Consider the following 21,624-nt stretch of genomic DNA (forward strand, 5'->3'; position numbering starts at 1 on the left):
TCTTGGACTAGCTTACTATTGATACCCACAAACTGCCTGACATGATTTGTCGTAAATTTCCATGTATCAGAGGATCATGTTTCGACGTCACCAAGGTCGGTAGAGTTTCCATATTTGGTGCAGATGCAGCGCTCTTGACTGTAGTTGAGAACAAGGTTATTTATTGCGTGTAATCTAGTTTGTGTTTCCCACGAGATATAAGCTAGTACTGCTCTAGTAACTAATAGATTAGTGTCTATGACAAGCGATTCTAGTTAATAGCGAATCATCTTGCGACTGTCTCACTCTGCCGGCTTCTATAGTTGAGTATGGATGAGCCAACCATGTAGGTCTGCCATTGGGATTTATAAGAACCATGTTCACTGCTTGCTTCAAATATGTATCTATTACTTTCTATTCTGGTAACGAGACCACAATTGTCACTTATCCAGTTATAGAAGACTGAAATGTTATGTCCAGCCAATGTAGTAGCCGACTTGAACATATATCTCTTATTTTCAGACGTTGCTTTCCAATGTTAATATCACCTTATATTATTAGCCGACGGCATAAAGCAACATTAATATTAGATTACGATTGCCAATCAAAATTATACTTGGTAGCTCGGTTTTCGCGGATAGTTAACGATCGAAATAACTATATATATTCGGATGAAATAGTTGAAGCTGATTGGTCCAGAAAATTGAGTCAGCAGAATGAGACTTGAACAAGAAATGTCAAACTTAAACAGATAACAAACATTTGTATCCAGTAGAAAGAGTGAGTAGTAATCAAATCAACACTACATAGAATCCATAAGCCTCGCGAATCGTAAAAGCAAAAAAAAATCGTCCCGTCTCCTTGGTAACATGCACCGTCGATAGTGGTTCCAAAAATACGGATCCTTAGTACTACTTACCTACCTACCTAGTCAGGGGTTTCTCATCTCAAGACATGAACCGTTTAATGTCCGCTAAACTCAGAGCAGGTCTAGCGCTCTCAGCGACCCGAGACCAGCGTGCTACAGGATGGAACATCCCGCTAAAGAGATCCCTGAAATCAGGTTACGCTGGGATCTAGACCTGATAATTGGAACCAGTTCCGTCGCAGCCGCCAGAATCTAGAGAGGTTGGTTAAACCTCGACACCCTGTCGCCTTTAAACCTCGACCTCGACCTCGACCTCGACGTCAACCTCAACAATAATCCTTTTTCCAACCATCCGCTTTTCAATCTTTGCTTCTTCTCCATCATTCGACAACCCCTATTTCTAAATATTCAAATCTAAAGACTTTTCCTACCGTCATCGACCTCGTCTCACCCCGTTCAATTCCTCTGAATGACCTCATATCGCATTCCTTAACTTCATCCGATGTCGTCTTGAAGGTGATGACTCCCGTCGCTGCCCATACGACGGGCTCTTCCGATGCCGCCGCTGCCCTCAGAGGCGCAACTCTTGCCTTCAACAAGAACAAAAAACCAGCTCCGCCGCCGCCGCTGCAAAAGAATAATGGTGCGCTGACCGCGGCAACGTCAGCTGGTCGTCCACGAAGCCCCGTCAAGAAGCTCGGTGCGCAGAGCACGGGCGGAAGCACAATCGATGCTGAACAATACGGTCAGAATGGAGGCTCCATAGCTGCCAGGCTGAAGCAGTTGGGCGCCAATCCGGGCCAGCTTCATCCGAGTACAGCCGTGGGGAGGACAGATCCTAAGAGCGCTAGCTTCATCGCTGCCACTCTGGCTGCCAGTCGAAGTGCTAGCCCAAGCCCCAAAGCGCGAACGCCACGAAGGAAAACAAGCATTGGAGGTTCATCGAGCAGTGGTGATATAGTCGACGCAGGGTCTATTCAGCCTACCGGGTCACTGGTCTCCATGTTTGAGCAAAGTCGTACAGGCGATCCTGTGAAGCATGACTCTCCAAAGAGAACTCCCATAAAAGCAAAGGGACTGGATAGGAACATCTCAGAAGAACGAATCACGCGTACGGAGGAGAGATCCTCTCTAGACTTGAAACCCAAACCAAAGCCCAAGCCAAAACCTCGACCTTATACACCAGAGCCTCTGACACCGAGCAGACCAGCTCCAGAGGTACTGTCACCTAAGCCATCACGTCCTCCAAAGCCAGTCCTACGGCCAAAAACACCGCCTCAGATTATTACTCGCCATGCGACCCAAGTTCTATCACCGCCGTCACCAGATCCTCAAAAACGCAGCCCCAGACCTAGGGTAGAACTGAAGCAACGGCCACCAACACCACCGCAGCCTAGGGGAACGAGCAAACCAAAGATCGAGTCCAAGAGTGTCTTACAAGATAAGCCACTTACCATCACACAAAAACGTTCCGCTCCTCAATTAGAGGCTCGATTATCTCGACCAAGGCCCACTCCGCCTACTCCTACAGAGGCACGCCCGACATCGGCTCTCACAGTGTCTTCAGACGATACTTTCGTCTCTGCATCCTCTGTACAGTCGCCTTCACGGTCACCTACAAGAGAGTCTCCCCCGGTCTATCCCATGAGACGGCATTTTACGGGTAGTAACCCGCCATCGCCAACTCGGGATTTCAGACGCGGGCACCTGAAAAGCTCATCAGTCACAAGTCTTCCGCTCGAATCACTCACCAGTGCCATTGTTGCTGGTTCACTCGCATCAGCTCGCCTGACACCGCACAATACAGGAGGTAGTTTAGCTCCACCATTGCCAAGACGGCAAAAATCACCTCGAATGATGCAAACACTACGGCAACCACCCAAGCCTCTTGAAGAAGAAACAGATCGTCACAAAAAGAAAGGCCTGAAACTTCACAAGGGAAAGCACGCACACCACGAAGGCGCTCGAAAGAAGTGGCGAGAAGAGGTAACACCCCGTGAACGGAAACGATACGAGGCAGTATGGGCCTCAAATCGCGGGCTTCTACTAGACCTACCCAACGCTCCTGGTGAAGCCATGAACGGGGATTCTTCAGACTGTGTTCTCAACACAGTTGTTCGCGAAATCTGGAAGCGCTCGCGTCTACCAATTGATGAACTAGCTGAGGTTTGGGATCTAGTTGACCGCCAAGGTGAAGGTGTTTTGGGACGTCAAGAGTTTGTCGTTGGTATGTGGTTGATTGACCAACGGCTTCGTGGACGCAAGATTCCAACCAAAGTAAGTGACAGCGTTTGGGGGAGCGCCAATGGTGATATGACAGTACATAGCAAGAGATATGGGCATAAGCATAAGCACAAGCATTAGGGAGGTCGAATCGAGTTTGTCGTTTTAAATAGAGTGATACCCTAGCCAAATTAGATAATATTTTCACATTTTGACAAGGATTCTATTGTAATTGATCATGATTCAGTTAGTTTTACAAAGTCAATAGATTTACAGATACAAAAGCCATGAAGAGTATTCGTTCGTGACAAGTGTTGTCAACGTTCAATTGTTTGAAGATCAAGTCTATGTTTAACAGGCTAAGTAGATATGTACTCGAAACATGCAAAAGGTGGCGGTAATTGCGAGGATCCTTGTCTAAATATCCAGGCTCCATTCACAACACCACTTCCAAGGTTTAATGACATGAGGGTCGTGAGCTGGGCAATCAAAGTCTAAAAGGAGCTAGAAATTTAGCTGCTCTCGCCGTACTCGGTGCTGGTCTTGTCACCAATGGTAACGGTGACGTTGTACTCGCTGAGAGTAGGGCTTCCAGAAGCACCGTAGACGCTGAGTAGAGCAGCGGAGACGACACCCTCGCCCTTCTCAGCGGACTCGGGGACAGTAAGCTTGACCTTGAGGTCTTCGATCTGGTTGGACTCGTCTGTTTTACTGTGTTAGCTAATTGAAAAGTTTGTGATGAAATGCAAAGTAAACTTACCCTTGCCGAGAGGGACAGAGTCGAGGACCTGGCCGATAGTGCCGGGGTAAGGGTCGGGAGAGTAGCCAAAGACAATGGAAGAGTCAAAGACGCTCTGGATGTAGTTCTCGCGAACGACGATAGCCTCGAAGGCCTCGCCAGCCTTGATCTCCTTGGGGACCTTGATACCGGTGATGCGGGCCTCAGCGAGAGCGAGGAGAGCAGTGGAAGCGGCGGCGACGGAGAAACGCATGTTGACGGTTGTGTAAAGTTGAGTTGTTGATGCGAGAGAAGTAAGTGTTGAGTTGCAGTAGTCGTTTGTACTGTAGAGTTGAAGGATGATGTGAATGAGTTAGTTAAAGACGAGGTGAGGATATCCTCTTTATATATATTTCGTGTCACCTTCAACATCGAGTAGAATCCTACGATACATCCATGTCGTTCCTTGGACTTCATTCATTGCCATGTCCAGCGGGTAGAGAATAATGCATAAACGGTGAAAATCTCCACAAACCCAATCCATGTCGACCAACTAACGGTCAAGATCTATTTACAGATCATGGAACCCGTCATAACTCGCCTCAATTGCAAATGCCGATCTCTACCGTACTAGTGTGTGTATATGCCCCGGATATCCCGTATAAACGAAAAGCTGCAAGGGCACTAACTAGTAGTAAGACCTAATCGAGTGCGAGTCTTGATGTGGCTGCGTTAGAATCATTCTTTTCTTTCTACTAAGCATGAAACGTCATGTGGGTTTTACGGTCAGACTATAGTCAGCTAGTAGCGGTGTTTACCATTATTAAGAACTGAGGCAGAGCAAAGCAACGTTGCTAGCAAGCACCACTCGATACGAGGCGATCAACGTCTTGTACATTCGAGTCTCCGCTTCAGGAGAAACATTCATAACTGAATTGGGTAACTATGAGTTGATCTAGCAATGAAGACAAGTCAGCTACATGTACACAACTCAGCTCAGCCCAGGATGACGCATTAACCAGCCAATGCCGAGACTTTAGACCCGGGAGTGGATTTGTTTAGTACAGGTACTTCTCTCAAGGCGAAGTACTGGTGGCCAGACAAGTACCGCAGAGCCGCTTTTTCATAGAATCCCTGAGACAACTACCTATTCAAGTTTTGCTACCAGGGCCCCCATCTATACAATCGACATCCTATTACATTCTATCGTCATTCACCAACACTCGTTTGCCGAATTCCGATTTATTAGGAACATCATCTCGTATTAAAGCTTGGCTGATGATTGCGACATTCTTCTCAAAGTAACATTCCATTCTTCTTTCACTTAGGACTTGTCTCACAGAAAACGGCCATTGTTGGTAACTTTGTTTGCTAAAAATTGATCTATGCTTGGTAGTAACTTTTGAAGGCCCTATGTATTATGGTATCCCAGATTGAAACTTTGATGAAAGACGTCTCTACTCCTCCATCTCATCCGCCTCCTCGGCAGCGGCGGCAGCAGCAGCTTCCTTCTTCGCCTTGAAGTCAGCCGCCCATTTCTGAGCTGCTGCCATTGCCTCGCTCTTCTTCTTGGAGTCAGTCTCCCAGGCCGTCCAGCGTCTGAACCACTTCTCTGCCTGCAGGGGCTTCAAGCCTTGGACGCGTGTTCGTGCCTTGAAAACATCGCGGATAATAACTGGGTCAGGTTCTGAAAGTCCAAGCTCGAGATCGAGACGCTGACTCCAGATATCACCCTTCTTGGGGAAAGCCTCTAGAAGACCCGCGAACATAGTTCGTCCACGCTCAGGCTCGCCGTTGGGAGATCTGAACTCCAGAGCAGCGAAGCGAGTCATAAGGTTTGTGTGGTGGGATTTGCCAAGTTGTTGGGTAGCTCTTGGTAGCAGAGCACGAGCTCCGTCAGGCTTGTTTCGGGTGGCGTGCAAGAAGTGGGCGTAGTTCAACCAGACATTGGGAGACTTGGCACCGAACTTCTTGACCATTGTCTCAAACAAGGCTTCAGCATCCTATTCATGAATCAGTAACTGTAATTTCATAATGTTTTTGAAGCAACTTACCTTGAGCTTCTCGGACTGGATGTAGACACTGGCCAGTCGCTCGTGAATCTCCTGCTGATCGTTGTATTGGCAAGCCCGCTTGAACACCTCCTCCACAGTCTGCTTGGTTCCGTAGGCAACCTCCAAGTTGAGGTAGGCGACCCAAACATTGAGCTTCTCGGTCTCTTCACGGATGTTGATGGTCTTGATGGCTCGCTCGGCAACCTCTCGTGCCTTGGAGAGCTCAGCAACTTGCATTTGGAATGCGAGGTAAGCGATCCACAGCTCTGACGAGTCAGGTTGTCCGAGAAGTAATCGTTCGTAGTCACTAGACGTTTGAGGGCCGTTGGTATCGAGCTCAGCGGTTCGGTCGATCTGGACCTCATCCCTGCTTCGCTTCTTCTTCTTGGGCTTCTCAGCATCCTTTGCCTGTTCCTCTGACTCTGACTCAGGCTCATCGAAGGGGTCAGCGGACCACTCCGATTTCTTGCCAGCACCGAGACCCTTGGACTTCCTAATTGGCTGGTCCTCCATTTCCACATCCGAATCCTCATCTTCCTCGTCTTCATCCTCGTCCTCGTCCTCGTCCTCATCTTCGTCCTCGTCATCTTCATCTTCATCGTCATCATCCGAGTCTCCAGCGTTGTCTGTGCCGAGAATCTTGAGAATAGTGCTAGTGTCATCCATATCGACATCATCGTCATCGCTGTCATCCTCACCAAGACTGACACCAGCATCGGAGTTATCCATATCAGAGTCAACGTCCTCGAATAGTGAAGGCTTTAATCCGAACGTGACTCGTCGCTTCTCGGCGTCCACGGATAGAACACGAGCCTTGACGGCATCGCCTTCCTTGTAAAGCTTTGTAGCGTCCTTGACGGGCTGCTCAGCCATTTGACTTCGATGGCAAAGACCACTGACGTTATCGGAACCATCGATCAAAATGAAAGCACCAAAGTCCTCGACCTTGCGGACCTTGCCCGTAACAACCTGACCTTCCTGGATGTCATTGTAGGTGGTGGGAGGAGTGTAGTCCTCGTCAACCACAGAAGACTTCAAGCTCAACTCGACATGACGAGTCAGCTTGTCGACAGCAATGACACGACCCCTGACTAGTTGATCGACTTGGAAATGATCCTTCCACTCTTTCAGATAGCGGTCTGACAGGTTGGAAATCTTGACCAGAGCAGTGACTTGTCCACCAAGGAGGACAAAGAGTCCCTTATCAGAGACGTTCTTCACGAAACCTCGGACGATGTCGCCAGCATCGAGCTGAGAAACATCGTTGATCTCCTTGTCCTTGACTGGAAGGGTTGAGCTCATGATACGAGAAGGGCGGGTTGACAGTCGGAGTCTCTTGTTACTTGAGTCCAGTTCGACCACAGAAACACGAACAATATCATCCTTCTTATAGTTGAGAGTGTTGATTGTGTCAAAGTCGTCAGTCATATCAGGGAGATGGACAGGGCCTGATACAACCTCACTGAGCTTGACCAGAACCTGGCGCTCGTTGACCTTTGTGACTCGTCCAGGAAGGACCATGTTCTGCTTCAGGACATTCCAGGTAACAGCATCAGACGAGTTAGACGAACGAGCTGAAAGGTCAAGACGGTTGTTGCGGACATCCACAGCTGTGACTCTAACCTTCAGGGCTGAGCCAATGGGGAAGTTCGCCTCCAGATCGTTGAGCTGTGACAAATCATCTGAAGCCTCCATGGCAGAAATCCTGCCACGGACGGAAGGGGAAAGGTTGACCCAGAGATGTTGGGGACTAGAGTTGTTGACGAAAGCGACGTGAGTGTCGCCAACCTTAAGATCTTCAAGAGAAAGGGACTTAAGTGTCTTGGCCTTGATGTCGCTAGGTTTGGCAGTGAGTTCAAGGACAGAGTGAAGAGAGCGGTGGGAGAACGGCAAGAATCTGTGATCCTTAGCGTTGTGGACTCCCATCACACGAACAGAGATATTCTGCTTCTTGTTGTATTTGTCGAGAGGATCCTTGGGGTCGGGAATATCTTCCCACTTGTCGAAGATCTGAGAAACGTCAATGCGACCTTGAACCTTGCTGTTGGCGAGTTGAACATTGAGCTGGGTATCCTTGATAGAGGTGATCTTTGCGCTGGTGATTGTTCCCAGCTCAATGTCATCCGTAGCAGCAGGCTTCTCGTTGGCCTTGCCCTTCTTGCTCAGCTCAGCAGTTTCGTCAAAGTCAGCTGGGGCCACCACGATGCGCTGGTGATCGGGAATGACGGAAACAATCTTAACCTCGATGGACTGGTGCTTGTGCATGCCAAAGTCAGGCTGATCCTGAACATCGGAAGGAAGTCGAGCCTTGGGAAGAAGGGCAGTCAGGTTTCCAGCAAACTGAACAAACACAGCGGTGACGGTGATGTTTCTGACGAAACCGGCCACGATCTTGCCTTCCTTGGCCTTCTCGAACCTGGTCAACAGAGTTCTGTTCTTTGCAGCGTCAAGGAGGCTAGGCTTGTGGCTAAGGACAATGACACGTCGGTTGTCGTCCTTCTCAATAATCACCAAGTCAGAAAGGGTCTGTCCAACAGCAATACGCTTGAGGGCATATTGGTTCTTGGAGTTCGATTTGTCAGTCAGATGACCAACAAAGAGGGTGGCCTTGAGCTGAGAATCGGCGAGCTCAACAAAGACTTGATCCTCGGTCTTCTGTGTGACCTTCGCAGAAACAACATCACCAAGCTGAAGCTTCTTCAGAGCATTCTGCTTCTCCAGACCGAAAGCAGAAGGGTCCTTGCACGAAACAACCAGTCTTTTATCCTCAGGTTGGACATCAAGAACATGAATGCTGACAACCTGACCCACTCGGAAATGCTCCTTGGGATCTTTGATGTAAGCCTCGCTCATCTCGGATATGGGCAGGAATCCTTGAACAGTGCCGAAAAACTGAATGATAGCACCGGATGACAGGACCTTGATGATGGTACCAGGAATCTGCATACCAACACTGACTTCGTCGTAAGACTTGATAACGGGCGCCTCGGAGTTGACGATGGTCTTTTTCAAGGTAAGGCGCATCTGCTTCTTGTCCAAGTTGGTAGAAAGGACTCGAGCCTTAACCTTCATACCCTGTCGGAACTTCTTCTCGGGGTGTTGTAGTCGGACATCAGAAAGATGTTGCTCAGGAACAAAGCCACTGATACCTTCCGCGACCTTAGCGATCAGGCCGCTGACACCCCTCTCATCGATGACAACCTTTTCAATCTCGCATGTCAAAATTGCACCGATGGGGACATCCTCAAGCCTGAGATATTCCTGCTCAAGAATGGACTTCTCAAAAGATATTTGGAAAAGTCCGTCGATTTCGTTGTAGCCAACAACGCGACCCTTGTGCTCTGAGCCAACCTTGAAGGGGCCGCTCGACTCGTAGAGCGCCTCCACCTTGCCATCCTTCACCCGAGAAATGTGAACGAATCCGCTGAGACCAGGAATACCGATATCAACAAACAAACCGATATCAGGTTCAACGTGGCGAACAGTGCAGGTCTCGACCAATGATGAGATGGGCAGCACTTGTGTGGGGTTCTTCTTGGAGTCGGTTGACTTGGTAGGTCGCTTCTTCTCAAGAGTGGTGATATGGGGGAGAAGAGAAATTCCAAGCTTGGGCTCTCTGGCACCTGGAAAGTTGCAGATAACACGGGCCTTGGCCCTGGAGCCAATCTTGTAGGCTGTGTCCAGGCTCACACCAGCTGGACCAACACCAGAGTGAATAATATCGGCAGTCACATCGAGGTGGCCCATAATCTTTCCAGAGAGTCCTCGTCGATCGGTATTGGAGACAAGGACGTCGGTCATAGTACCAGGAAGGAAAGTCTTGATGGTAGTCGCATCAGCTGGTAGGTTCTTGGGGTTGCCGATCTTCTTCTGCTGGAGCGAGAGCTGCGCAATTTTGCCGTTGGCGCCCTTGCTGACAACCTGGCACAAAAAGACAGCGCCGGGTTGCAATCTCTTCTCGTCAATGGTCTTGTCAACCTCAGTTCTTGACAAGAAAGCACCGAGGTTCTCGATGCCGGTATCCATCACAAAGCCACGGTCCTGGACACTGGCAATAGATGCCATGACTGTGGCGTTGGGAACGACGTCGTCCTTTTCCAAGCCAGTGTTGGCCTCGCTCGGTCGAAGAGAGAGTTCTATGCGTCGCTTGCCCTTTCCAGTGGTGGATTCCTCGACAGTGGATACAACGTAGGCTCGAAGGTACTGACCGACGGCAAAGATTGACTTAAGATCGATGCCCTCTTCGTCATCGGCTTCTTCCTCCTCATCGTCGTTGTCCTTGTCGGCGGTCTCGTTCTCGAGACGCTCGGTCAATTGTTGAGAGATGGCAACGATTGAGATGTGACCAGTAAGATTGTTTGGTAATGCGACTTCGACGTCGAGGCTGTTGATTCGTGTGACCTGCGCAAGGACAAGAGAGCCCTTGACCAATTTCTAAACCAAAGTCAGCAACCAACGCAAAATTGATACCTTTTAATGTGCTTACCTTGAAACTGAGACTCTCAACTCGAATTGTTTGTTCCTCCTCTCCAGTCTTCTTGTCCGCCTTCTTATCGCCCTTCAGGGCAGACTTCCTCTTCTTCTTCTTTTGATCTTTGCTGGCAGTGTTGAATTCCTCGTCGCGCATGGCATCAGCCTTGGCTTCGATGTTAATCTTCTTCTGCTCTAGGGGAGTAAGAACGCTTGCGCCACCTCGAGGGAACATTGGTTCATCCTCCTTCAAGATTGAGACGACGGGAGCCTTCTCAGGCTCGTCGGCGCTCTTCTTGGGAGCGGGCTTCGCATCCTTGCCGACTTTCTCTTTTGTTGTAGGTCGGGCTTCTTTTGTGTTCTTTGCCGATTTGGCGGGGGGGTTACCGCCAGGGGCGTCTTTTCGCTTGAGGTTGCTCATTGTGAAAGACGTTGGCGCATCACCAACTGCTCTGTCTTTCACTGTTCGTCTAAGTTACATCTGGGTCGAAATTTTTCTTTACCTTTTGCTTATCGATAACATGAAAAAACTATGGAGCTCCATCTCTTGGCATGTCTAGACCGACTAAAAGGCAGGTCTCCACTCTGATGCACGCAGAGTCCGGACTACGGCGGGGCCCCCTGGAAGTAAGTAACTCTAGAAACTTAGCACGTTGGATCAACACATGACAAGCACTACGAGATTACCTACCCAGTAGTTTTTAATAACAACATCAAACTTAAAAGTGTCCAACTAGTATTTTCATCTCGATGGAATTGTGAAGAGACGGTACTTGACATGTTTCCTAGAAAAAAGGCACGGTTGAGCCCGGCCGAAATGACTACGAAGGACGACGCGAAGACCCTGGTAAGCGCCTCAACAATACAGACCCCTACGTCACAATCACAGGCGTCAAAGGCGACACCCGCGACAGAAACAGACCAAGGCAACAACCAAAAGGTGCCATCGAGACAGCAGACCATGAGTTATTCTCGATCCATAGACCGCAGAAGTAGCAAAGACGTAGGATCTCTTGGCTTTCCCTGACCCTCCCGAGGTCTAACAAGACATGCAGGTACAAAGACCAAGAAGTTGGTACGGCTCATGGCCACGAGCTCCGAAAGCCTCGGCATCCACCTCAGTCGCGAAAGAAAATATACTTGGAGGAACAGTAAAATCCAATAAAGCCCCCGATCTAGGTCGATACGAGGCGAAGAGAAACGATAGCGATGATGCCAGTATCCTAAGTACGACGGGGACGATTAAAACAATGCCGAAGATTAAACAAAACAAGTCTGATGCTACAATGACCGAAGAGCATATGCAGAACGAATCGCAAAGTCAGATCAAGCCAGATGTTGGAGTGTCCAGAGAGCCCACCCAAATCACAGAAAGCCAAAAGACATCGACACCAAAAAACGCAGGGACCGCAGAAACAACAACGCATGAACCGCAAGAATCTGAGACCGGTGATGCCCAGTCTAAATCTCAGGCCGACATGCGACCCGCAGAATCTGCATCTCAGAACGAGGGTCAGCAACCGCCAACTTCATCAGGATGGCTAGGATGGTGGTCTAGAACGCCTTTCACGGAGACCCAGGCGACTCCAACACTTGATACAGGCACTCAGTCAATGATCGAGATTGAGGCTACAAAAGAAGCCGACACTCCTCGGCCCGTCACTCCACCTGCTCAAGTAGAGCCTTCAGAGCAGATGACCTCTCCTAAAAACGATCAAGACCCACGACCTACTTCTTGGTTTCGATACTGGTATCCTTCGGTTGAACCTGTTAAAGCTCCAGAGGATAAGCCAGACATTCAACAACCACAAACAGACACTGAACCTCCCTCAGAAGACGTTGTCATGAAGAACTCTGAGCCGCCCTCTCATCAAAATGAGCCACCTCCCAAGAGCGGTTCGACATGGGCCTTTTGGTCCAAGGAATCGCCAAAAACAAAAGAAACCCATCCTTTGCCTGAATCTGGAGAAGTAGCGGTAATGGGCGATGGGTCAGAGGCCCATCCTCAACCCATGGCAGAATGCGATGTATCGCCAACCAAGGACAGCAAAATAGAAGACCTGAAAGTCAAGGACAAACCAGCATCTGTCAAGTCCAGGTGGATGAAGAAGAACAAGCGCGTTAGGCCTCAGTCGATGGATTTGGATCACACATCATCGCCCCCAGTATCTGGAGCATCAACCCCAACCAGGACAGCGACTCCTACTCAAGATATCGATAAGACTTCGGCCAAGATTGCTTCTTCCGATCAATCCATCGCCGAGTCAGAAACATCTACCAAACACTCTGCCAACCTCCTACTTCCATCTTTTTCCAGCACTTACCGTATGAAGGACAACCCATCCATTGTGAAGCAATTGACGCAATTCCTGCTTCGCACACAACAAGCCCCTCCCAACCATGTCTTCCGAGTGGACAAGCCTCCAAATATCAAAAAGGCCATTGCAATCGGTGTGCATGGACTATTTCCCGCAACATATCTTCGCCCCATGATTGGGCAACCCACAGGTACATCCCTGCGCTTTGCCGCTCTTGGAGCTGAGGGAATCCGAAGATGGGCTGAGTCTCATGGCTGTGGTGATTGCGAGATCGAAAAGGTTGCCCTCGAGGGAGAAGGAAAGATTCAAGATCGCGTAGACAATCTATGGAAGCTCATGCTTAACTGGATTGATCATATTCGCAACGCTGATTTTGTTCTGATTGCATGTCACTCGCAAGGAGTTCCCGTGAGTATCATGTTGCTCGAGAAGCTAATTGATCTCGGCATCATCACCAACGCCAAAGTCGGTGTTTGTGCCATGGCCGGAGTTGCACTGGGGCCTTTCCCTGACTACAAGTCCAGTTTACTCATGGGTTCTGCTGCTGAGTTGTGGGACTTTGGGAACGCAGAGAGTGATAACTCAAAGCGTTTTGAGAATGCCCTGAAGCGCGTAGTAGACTACGGGGCCCGTGTCACATTCATTGGTAGCATTGACGATCAGCTCGTACCAATGGAGGTAAGTCTTGGCCACTGTTCATATCTTTTATATCAAATAGCTAACATATGCAGTCTGCTGTCTACTCCCCTGCAAACCATCCTTACATCTACCGAGCTGTCTTTATCGACGGGCGTGTCCATGCCCCTGATTTTATTGCTCATCTGGTTGGCTTCGCTCTCAAACTTCGCAACCTTGGTGTTTCGGACCATGGCTTGGTTCGCGAGCTATCCGTCCCTCTTGCTGGCTCACTTTACTCAGGTGCCGGCCATTCTCGCCTCTACTACGATGACGCGGTATACGATCTTGCCATTGCGCATGCTCTCGAAACAGCACCTGCTGGTCCTCCACCAGCACCATGTACTATCTCCCCGCGCGGAGGACCATTGACATCGCAGAACCCATACGTCTTACCCTGGATTATGCGTGGATTGTTGGAAGAGGACTTTGTCCGTACTGAATTGAGTGCCGAAGCAGATGAGCTACTGAAGCAATTCGATGACTGGAAACCTACCAACAAGGCCCTTAAGGACGTCAAATACCGCCTCGAGGCTGTGCGGTCCAAACTTTGATTTGAGGGATTTGAACAGATTTTATGATTGATTTTACACGGCATTAGAAATTGTATGATTTCATATACGCAACAGGGCTTACGGCGTATTACGAAGACGGCGCAAATTCATACCCAGAATGGGCACAACATAGTTTGGAGTTCAGTGATAGCGAGACTTAACATACAGGATAATATACATCAACGTAGTCTTTTCTTCTTTAGAATTCTTCATTTGTCTGCTTTATACTGGTATACGTTAATTTTGAGTCTAGGGGAGAAATCGTGTGGGCTCATATAATACATATTTTCCCGACCATCATAGTCTTTCTACTCCTCATAATGCTACATCCCAATGTCCGGTATATGCTTTACAAGATATCCCACTCTATTATACACCTCCTCTTCACGGAGGACGTCATACAAGTGACCAACAACATCATATTTTGGTACAATAGCACGTCAAATCTACGACAAGCTGCCAAGCTTCCAGCTGTCGATGCGATCTTGAATCTGGTCCCAGCTCATTGTGTGGCTGCTGACACCGTATGCCTGGGCCTCCTGCAGAACCACGGTAGGAGCACCGCTTCCACCGCCAGGGTTTTTCACATGACCGCCAACGATCATAGTGGCCACACGACGGAGGTCATCCACTGTTAGGTTCTCGATACGACGGCACATATCCTTGACGGGAATCTTGCGGCCGTGGACCTGGATTGAGCGGCCGAGATCCTCGAGCTCAACCATACGGCTCTCGAGGTTCATAAGGAGGCTGGATCGCAGTTGGTTCTTTGCGCGTGCAACCTCGGTCTCTTGCAGACGTGAGAAGCCTGTCGTCAGAGTAAGGGCACGGAGCTCTTGGCACATGACGTCGAGCATGGCAGCTGTTCGTCCGGGCAAGCAGCTTGCTGAGATGCCGAAGAGGCCGGAGTCAGTGTAGGAGTGGTTGAAGGCCATGCAGGACTCGACCCAACCGTGCTGGTTCAGGACATTGGTGTATAGGCGAGAGTACATGCCTTTACCAGGTCCACCAGCAGAGAAAGAACCACCACCACCGAGGAGAGTCTGGAGTGTGGCAAGGGCGTAGATATCGTCCGAAGAGACAGGGAGACCTTCGAAGGCGAGGTGGATATGTGTGAAAGTAGGGAGACCGCTCAGGTTAGGTGGTTGAGCGGGGAGCCAGGAGAAACCGCCTGTATATTTGGAGGGGCGTACAATATCGGCTTGAGAGGGGAGATTGTCGAGGTTCTGAGAAGCGGAAGGGGTGTTCTTGAAAAACCGTGAAAGAAGCCCGGAGGATGACTGCGGTGATGAAGAGACTGACGATGCGCTAGCTTCGCTATCTGATAGTTCGCTTTCGCTAGTCTCGGAACCAGTTGTCTCTGTGGTCTGCTGTGCGCCCTTTTGCATATCGCCAAAGAACTTTTCTGTCAGCTTGACAGCCTCGCCGTGCTCAACACCAGCATATGCCACGACCATTCTCTCGGGTCGATAGAAGAGATCTCGGTACGCCAAGACAGTGTTTCTGTTGATAGCACCCAGCCTATCCTCCGGGCACAGCAGCGGGTTTCCGAGGGTGTTATCCTTGAACGCAGCAGTGTGAACTAGCTCGGGCAGAATAAGTTCAGGCTTGCTCCAGATCTCGCGGATCTCATATCGTGCTGTCTCGATCTGCTCGGCAACTTCCAAGTCGGTTATCTGGGGGTCACGGATCGTCTCGGCGAGGAGTTCAATGGTTTGAGGGACGGCGTTGTTGAAGGTAGCGGCTTGGTACATCATGCTCTCTCGCGACGAAGCACACTGGATGTTTCCGCCTAAAGCTTCAACTTGTTCAAGCATATCGTCTGCGGAGCGCTTCGATGTGGACTTGAAAGCGAGTCGGTCCATGATATGGGATACACCGCGCAGAGAGTCGTTTTCGAATCGTGAACCGCCCTCGATATACACACCCACACCAGCGAATGATCCGGGGAGGGCTTCTGACGCAACTCGTAGACCATTGGGAAGTGTCGTGACCTTGTCAAGGTCTGTAGGGTCCTATTATCTATTAGCGAGACCATTCCGTATAAATCAGTGCCAAATTATTGTTATAAATTACCTTTTCAATACCCTTTACCTTAACAGTAGCCATAGACCTCCGCGCCAGCGAGAACTTGGCAGCCTGACCCAAGACCTTTGAGCATGAAGCCCGGGCCTTTGTAGGCAGGCCAGCGCTGAATTGGCGAAGCATTTTAAATATGCGCCTGCTTTTGAACAGAAATGGGAATTGCCAATTTCTAACAAATACAAACAAATGCTTAAAGGTATCGTCACTGGCAAACAAGTTTGCGACTGACTAACGGCCCTCGAAATTTAGTACGCACCCCGGCCTGTCCGCCCGCACTCGGCGATTAGGCCGGATCATCTCGGTGCCGTAAACGGCGGGTTATGATGACATAATGTCTTCTATACAAGACAATCTAGGCAAAGACGGTAGTGTAAAAACAATGCTGATATCATTGAGTACCTACCTCTTATTGCAATATCAGGAGACTCTAGTACCCATAAACTATCACAAACAGTTTCGGAATTTAGTGTTCGGGTAAAAATTGTGAGCATGACAATAAATTCGAAGTGAAAATCCAGCGTCTAGCGACATTCTCTTGCTTTCATGATTTTGATCATGACATGAATCCCCGGGACCAACTGCATTAGGTTAAGCATTCAAATGATGTTCAATTCAGTTTCAACACTGTGGTTTATGATAGGCATGTCTTTCCATTAACTCCCACCCATAGGCCCTTGTTGGCCAACTGTATCCTATGCGGTATGAGACCTTTGCTTCAAACACGACCCTATATCTAATTCTCTTTCAGATCTCGCTCGATCAAAATAACATAAGAACGCTGTACAAAATATGCGTAGTCGTGCTCCACCCTGTCTCCTACTACTGCAGGTAGTAATTTATATATAAAGAATCCGTCAACGCCTTCCTGCCATGAGAGCCAGGACAACCGAACAGAACGCCATGACGTATAAACATATTGCTAAGCGCCGTCTTATTTACCAGTTACCGGCTGAGCCCCGCCCATACACGAGCATCTTCGGTTGATGGACTTTTTTTCATTGACGAACTGTCGTGTTGTTCTCATTTGCGTCCGGTTGTGCTGCGGCGTCTATGCTGGTCATTTCGCCTTCTGTGGCGCTCACTGTACTGCCGGCGCTGCCGTCAAAAACCCAAGGTCCAACATTATTTCGTGGGGTAATTGGTCCCTCGTTACCGCCTGGAGGAGATGGCGTTCGACTATCACCGAGCTGGTTTGATCTTCGCGCACCTGAGACCGCTCTGATAGGTAATGGCTCGGAGATGGCATGGTTAACTTCGTTTCGTTGAGGTGTTTCGGGCGTAATGCTGACGGTGATATCCATGTGATCGCTGTCAACAGTATTTGATCGCTCGGGTGTCGATGTTCCTGAACTAGCTCCAGGGACGGCTGGCTCTGGTTCTGGTTCTGTTTCCGGCTCGGTGTCGATCTGTGCTGGTGTTGAGGCTTCTGCCTCAGCTTCGTTCTTCATTTGTTGCCACTCTTCGGCCAGCTCATCGACATCAGCTTCCAAGTCGGCTCCAGCACGACAGTTGGGGCAGATGAAAATGGGGTACTGGGGAGAGTTGAGTAGTGATCTCACACACTTGAAATGCCATGTGTGCGAACAAGGTGCCACAAATAGAGATTGACAGGGCTATGAGTAATTGTTAGCAAAACCAACGAGGACAGCTGGTATTTAATGAGCTTACGGCAATAGAGCTCAAGCAGATAGAGCAGTCTTGAGAGTTAGTACCGGCTGCTGCTCCACTGGAAGCCATCGTCTGCAACCTCTTATGCGCAGCCATGCTAGTAAATATGTCAGCATTTGGAACTTCCAGGAAAAGGTAGACTAGGCTTACTTAAAAGTGTTGAGCTTGTTTTGCCAACCGCGGTTCAGCTCGAGGCGCATCTTGACGCATCGAAAGATCATTTCTTCTCCCCCCTTGAAGTCAATTCCGAGCTGCACAATGTCGCCATCGTTGACCGGGAAAGCTTTGCTTTCTTGCGAAGGTGGGCTCAGACGAATATGGTTCAAAAACGTGCCGGAAGAACTTTTAACGTCCTTGATGTACCATTTTCCATCCTCGTACCAGAACTCGCAGTGTCGGCGACTGACTACTTTACTCTTGAAACCAACGGGGGCGGCTGACGGCTGATTACCAGGCATGTTAGACATGGAGTGGCTGTCGCGCTCCGAATAGCGCCCAACGCGAATCTTTTCGGACCCCGTAGGCAATGTCCTGGAGATGGGGGGAAATGTCAGGGACGGGCGTGTAGATCGCGGGTCGTAGTATGCTGAGAATCGAATTGACGGGGTAGTCTCAGGGGTGGATGTTCCCCCTTCGCCCGTGGTGCCGGACCGCGACCTCGTGGTAGGCTGATCTTGGTTCATGTCGGCGGTTGCGGTCTGAATATCCGCTGCTGCGGTCGAGGATTCAGGCGCAGGGTTGGTGGGGTCGTCGACGTCGGAAGAAGCCAAAGGGCCAGAAGCAGGCGCAGTAGAAGATGCGTAAGGAGAGTTGGTGGCGACAGGAGCAGGAGCAGGGACAGAAGTAGGCGGCAGCGCAGGTATCGGAGTTGTGGTGATCGCTGATGCCAAATTCCTCACGGGATCGGGTGTTGAACTGACGAGGGTCAAGTGGTTGGTGTTTTGGTTCTGGGCTCCAGTGGTGGATGGTCCACTCGTAGTAGGCGAATGGCTGAGAGATCGCGTGAGGCTAGAGCCGTGTCGGTTGGGGGACGTGCTGCGTGCGCTCGCTGTTCCGGTGCCAGGTCCAGAGCCTGACGAAGAGTTATGATGGCTGTCGCGGGAAAGAATATGGTTTTGTGTATAGTTGCGCAAGTAACTGAGACCTCTAAGACGACTGGGTCTCGAAGTCGAAGTGGACGAAGACTGCGAAGGCCCCGTGGGCGTTGAAACAACTGGTTGGGTAAACATGATTGGGGGAGGGATAAAACCGAAGCAGGCACCCAAAAAGACAAGAGTGAAAAAAGGAAGTAACAAGCAGGTCAGAAAGAGCAGGGACCCTGTTTTAGGTGGTTGCCGATTGCAAGGGTACAGCTTTCAAGCAAGAAAGCAAGAGAGAGGGGAGGAATTTGCGAATGGAGATACAATGGGTATTTGAGCAGACAGTTCCAAGGCGAAGTACTTCCAAGAAAGGGAGAAGCAAAAGGCGGCGCAATGGCACTGTAGAGCAGAGAGAGGCGAAGCTTAATTTCAATCTAGCCCTTGCTTTGATCGATTGATTGAAGGGTCAGCCTTGTTTCTTGTTGTCTTTGCTGTATGTATTTGTCTTGTTCTTTTTTGGCTGAAGACGGCCAGGTCACTGAAACCTTGGCTGAGACAGAAACAGATACAGAGACAGTTGCTTGTTGTTGACGTTATAATAGTAACGTATCCGGACGATACGACGGGAACGGTTATATGAGGAACAACCCGAGTGACGACTGACGTAGGGAATATACGAAGGAAGAGGAGGAGGAGGAGTATGCAAGAGTTGGTGATATTACTCAGGTTACCGATTCGCTTACAAAGGCGGCAAGGGAAATGGAAAGGGTCTCGTTTATGTATACGAATAAATTGTTGGAAAATTGAATTGTTTGTCCTGCTTGTCTTTTTCTGTCGGTCTTGTCTCGCAGATCGGTTCTAGACTGGGGGGCGATGGTTCGTTCCGTCAGAGACAAGGACAAAATAAAGAGGTGGACACGGGATGGAGGGAGAGTTTCTATTCCGACGCAGACTCCGACATTGGACGACGGGAAAGCAAGAACAGGAAAGAGAAACAAACAATTGAAGAGGAGGAACGATGTTAAAAGAGAAAAGATTTAATAGAGAAGAAAAATAAGGGACTTTGAATGGAACTAGACCTAGACCTGGACCTGGACCAAAGTTGGAGGTTGGGCTGTCTTGATGAGTTCATTACCTTTTTCCTTGGTGGACAGTAACATTAACAGTGACAGTACCAACAGCAGACACCTAAACTGTACAGTGGGCTGTGGCGGCATCGCTCGGGGCCGGGGGCGTAAACAGGGGTTCTAAAGCTGCTGACAGGGGATGATCGACTCGATTAGTTCTAGCGGCAGTCTCTTAGTTCGGAATCCATGGACTGCTCCTAAAGAAAGAGGGGACGCTCAAAACCCCTGCAATGACAGACGCAACGACCAGAAAGAGGTCCAAGGAACATTAAAAAAGCCAAGGAAACGACGTAATGATGTTGGGAATTTTTTACAAAGAAAAAGGCAGGGAATTGTGAATTGACATTACAGCCTTGTAATTCTGTTTCAAGAGGAATTAATCCCCGATGTCAACAAATCCACTCTATACCTAGCAGTATCCATAACTCGTGCCCAACATTGACTTCCATGTTTACCTTACCTCAGTACTGTGCATTTATTTATTAGTCTCATTACTAGTGGACAATCAAGAATTGACTACCTATGCAACTAACTGGTGCAATAACAAGGGTTTTAACTGGACGACCTAGTGGTTCATGGAGATACCATCAAGATCACGCAGTACACTGCATACAGCCAAGTGATCAATTCCGCAATCAAACGTGATTCGGCCTGTCCGTTCTAGAGTTGTTCTGTCCCTATCCTACTCTACTGTCCGATTAACTCTAACTCTCCTCTCAACATTGGATAAGGCAAAGCGTCTTGGCAAGAATGAAAAGCAGGGTCCATTATCGGAAATGGAGTGCAGATCCTGATCCCTTCTTGCAGAAAGCCTACTTCCGTGTGACATGACTTTCATCCCGACATTAGAGATACCATTCAAGACGCCACAGCATTGATGTTACTTCTATGACCATATCTTCACATACGAGAGACTGTTATTCACAGCTTTCTCCCCCTATTCCTGACCTTCTCTGACGTCTTGGTAACCATCCACTTTGTTCATCAGAAACGCTTCACTGCAACTCAGACGCCTCTCGTCTACTTCTAGAAAACAAGTAAAGGAGAATTTTCATTAACCGTTTTTTTTCGCTCTTCGAAAGTCCCGCCGGCTGCGGCTTAAACTCAACTTACACCTGGAGCTTTGATAAATATGTTTGCTGCTAGAGTACATTTGTCGTACAATACCTTAGTAGGTACTTAGATAACGATTATGCTAACAGAACCGCCACCACCAGATGCTTCGAGACTTTCTGACCATAGCCCAAAGAGGCAAAGAGGGCTTGAGCTAACAATGGCAGACAAAAATAATCACAGAATAAGTAGCAAAGAGCGAAAAGAATAGGGGAAGGGTTTGCATTTACTGCGAAGCTAATGTCAAGATTTTCTCTCGAGTCTCACAATGAAAATCTCCAGCAACAAAAAGCGAAAGTCTCCGAGTTTGTGATACAATACATGGACAATCGTATCTGTATCACCTCAAACTTGCCAGTTCCCCAGCTCTACTACCGAGGTCATCCCCCACATCGGAACCATAATGTAACCCCCATGATATCATCATCCTACCCTCCCATTCTGCACTGTAATTCTGCACCCTCAGCTCAGCTGTCATGCCACCACCACCAAAAGCATAAATCATCTGCCGTTTCTTTTTTGTCACTACAAAACAAGCGTGTTTCGGGACTTCCCGATCATAACGTTATCTAAACTCACGTGAAACTCTGGGATTGATGCCCATCGTCCCACTTCCAAAACTCCATCCTAGACTGTCATGAGACACCTTAAACGGAGACATGACTCTTCACGTCACGAGATCAGTTCATCCCA

The 21,624-nt window shown here is 49.0% G+C and overlaps 6 protein-coding genes across 6 annotated transcripts; 2 read left to right on the forward strand and 4 right to left on the reverse strand.

The window, feature by feature from the left end:
* Positions 1 to 1,366: 1,366 nt before the first annotated feature.
* On the forward strand, positions 1,367 to 3,361 carry FPOAC1_002682 (uncharacterized protein; the record flags this gene model as incomplete). The annotated part of the gene is made up of 2 exons (XM_044847258.1): positions 1,367 to 3,124; positions 3,347 to 3,361. The coding sequence occupies 2 exons, from the start codon at positions 1,367 to 1,369 to the stop codon at positions 3,359 to 3,361; spliced, it is 1,773 nt and encodes a 590-aa protein (XP_044713174.1).
* Positions 3,362 to 3,582: 221 nt separating this feature from the next.
* FPOAC1_002683 (uncharacterized protein) lies at positions 3,583 to 4,062 on the reverse strand (the record flags this gene model as incomplete). Its single annotated transcript, XM_044847259.1, has 2 exons — positions 3,583 to 3,773; positions 3,831 to 4,062. 2 exons carry the CDS (start codon positions 4,060 to 4,062, stop codon positions 3,583 to 3,585), a joined length of 423 nt encoding a protein of 140 aa, XP_044713175.1.
* A 1,183-nt stretch (positions 4,063 to 5,245) lies between these two features.
* FPOAC1_002684 (uncharacterized protein) lies at positions 5,246 to 10,733 on the reverse strand (the record flags this gene model as incomplete). The annotated part of the gene is made up of 3 exons (XM_044847260.1): positions 5,246 to 5,791; positions 5,843 to 10,276; positions 10,329 to 10,733. The coding sequence occupies 3 exons, from the start codon at positions 10,731 to 10,733 to the stop codon at positions 5,246 to 5,248; spliced, it is 5,385 nt and encodes a 1,794-aa protein (XP_044713176.1).
* A 396-nt stretch (positions 10,734 to 11,129) lies between these two features.
* Positions 11,130 to 13,859, forward strand: FPOAC1_002685 (uncharacterized protein; the record flags this gene model as incomplete). The annotated part of the gene is made up of 3 exons (XM_044847261.1): positions 11,130 to 11,315; positions 11,368 to 13,308; positions 13,362 to 13,859. 3 exons carry the CDS (start codon positions 11,130 to 11,132, stop codon positions 13,857 to 13,859), a joined length of 2,625 nt encoding a protein of 874 aa, XP_044713177.1.
* A 446-nt stretch (positions 13,860 to 14,305) lies between these two features.
* FPOAC1_002686 (uncharacterized protein) lies at positions 14,306 to 16,067 on the reverse strand (the record flags this gene model as incomplete). The annotated part of the gene is made up of 2 exons (XM_044847262.1): positions 14,306 to 15,874; positions 15,936 to 16,067. 2 exons carry the CDS (start codon positions 16,065 to 16,067, stop codon positions 14,306 to 14,308), a joined length of 1,701 nt encoding a protein of 566 aa, XP_044713178.1.
* Positions 16,068 to 16,939: 872 nt separating this feature from the next.
* FPOAC1_002687 (uncharacterized protein) lies at positions 16,940 to 18,841 on the reverse strand (the record flags this gene model as incomplete). The annotated part of the gene is made up of 3 exons (XM_044847263.1): positions 16,940 to 17,557; positions 17,613 to 17,709; positions 17,763 to 18,841. 3 exons carry the CDS (start codon positions 18,839 to 18,841, stop codon positions 16,940 to 16,942), a joined length of 1,794 nt encoding a protein of 597 aa, XP_044713179.1.
* Between the last annotated feature and the right edge of the window lie 2,783 nt (positions 18,842 to 21,624).

This window comes from Fusarium poae, chromosome 1, assembly GCF_019609905.1.
Source record: "Fusarium poae strain DAOMC 252244 chromosome 1, whole genome shotgun sequence".
NCBI lineage: Eukaryota > Fungi > Ascomycota > Sordariomycetes > Hypocreales > Nectriaceae > Fusarium > Fusarium poae.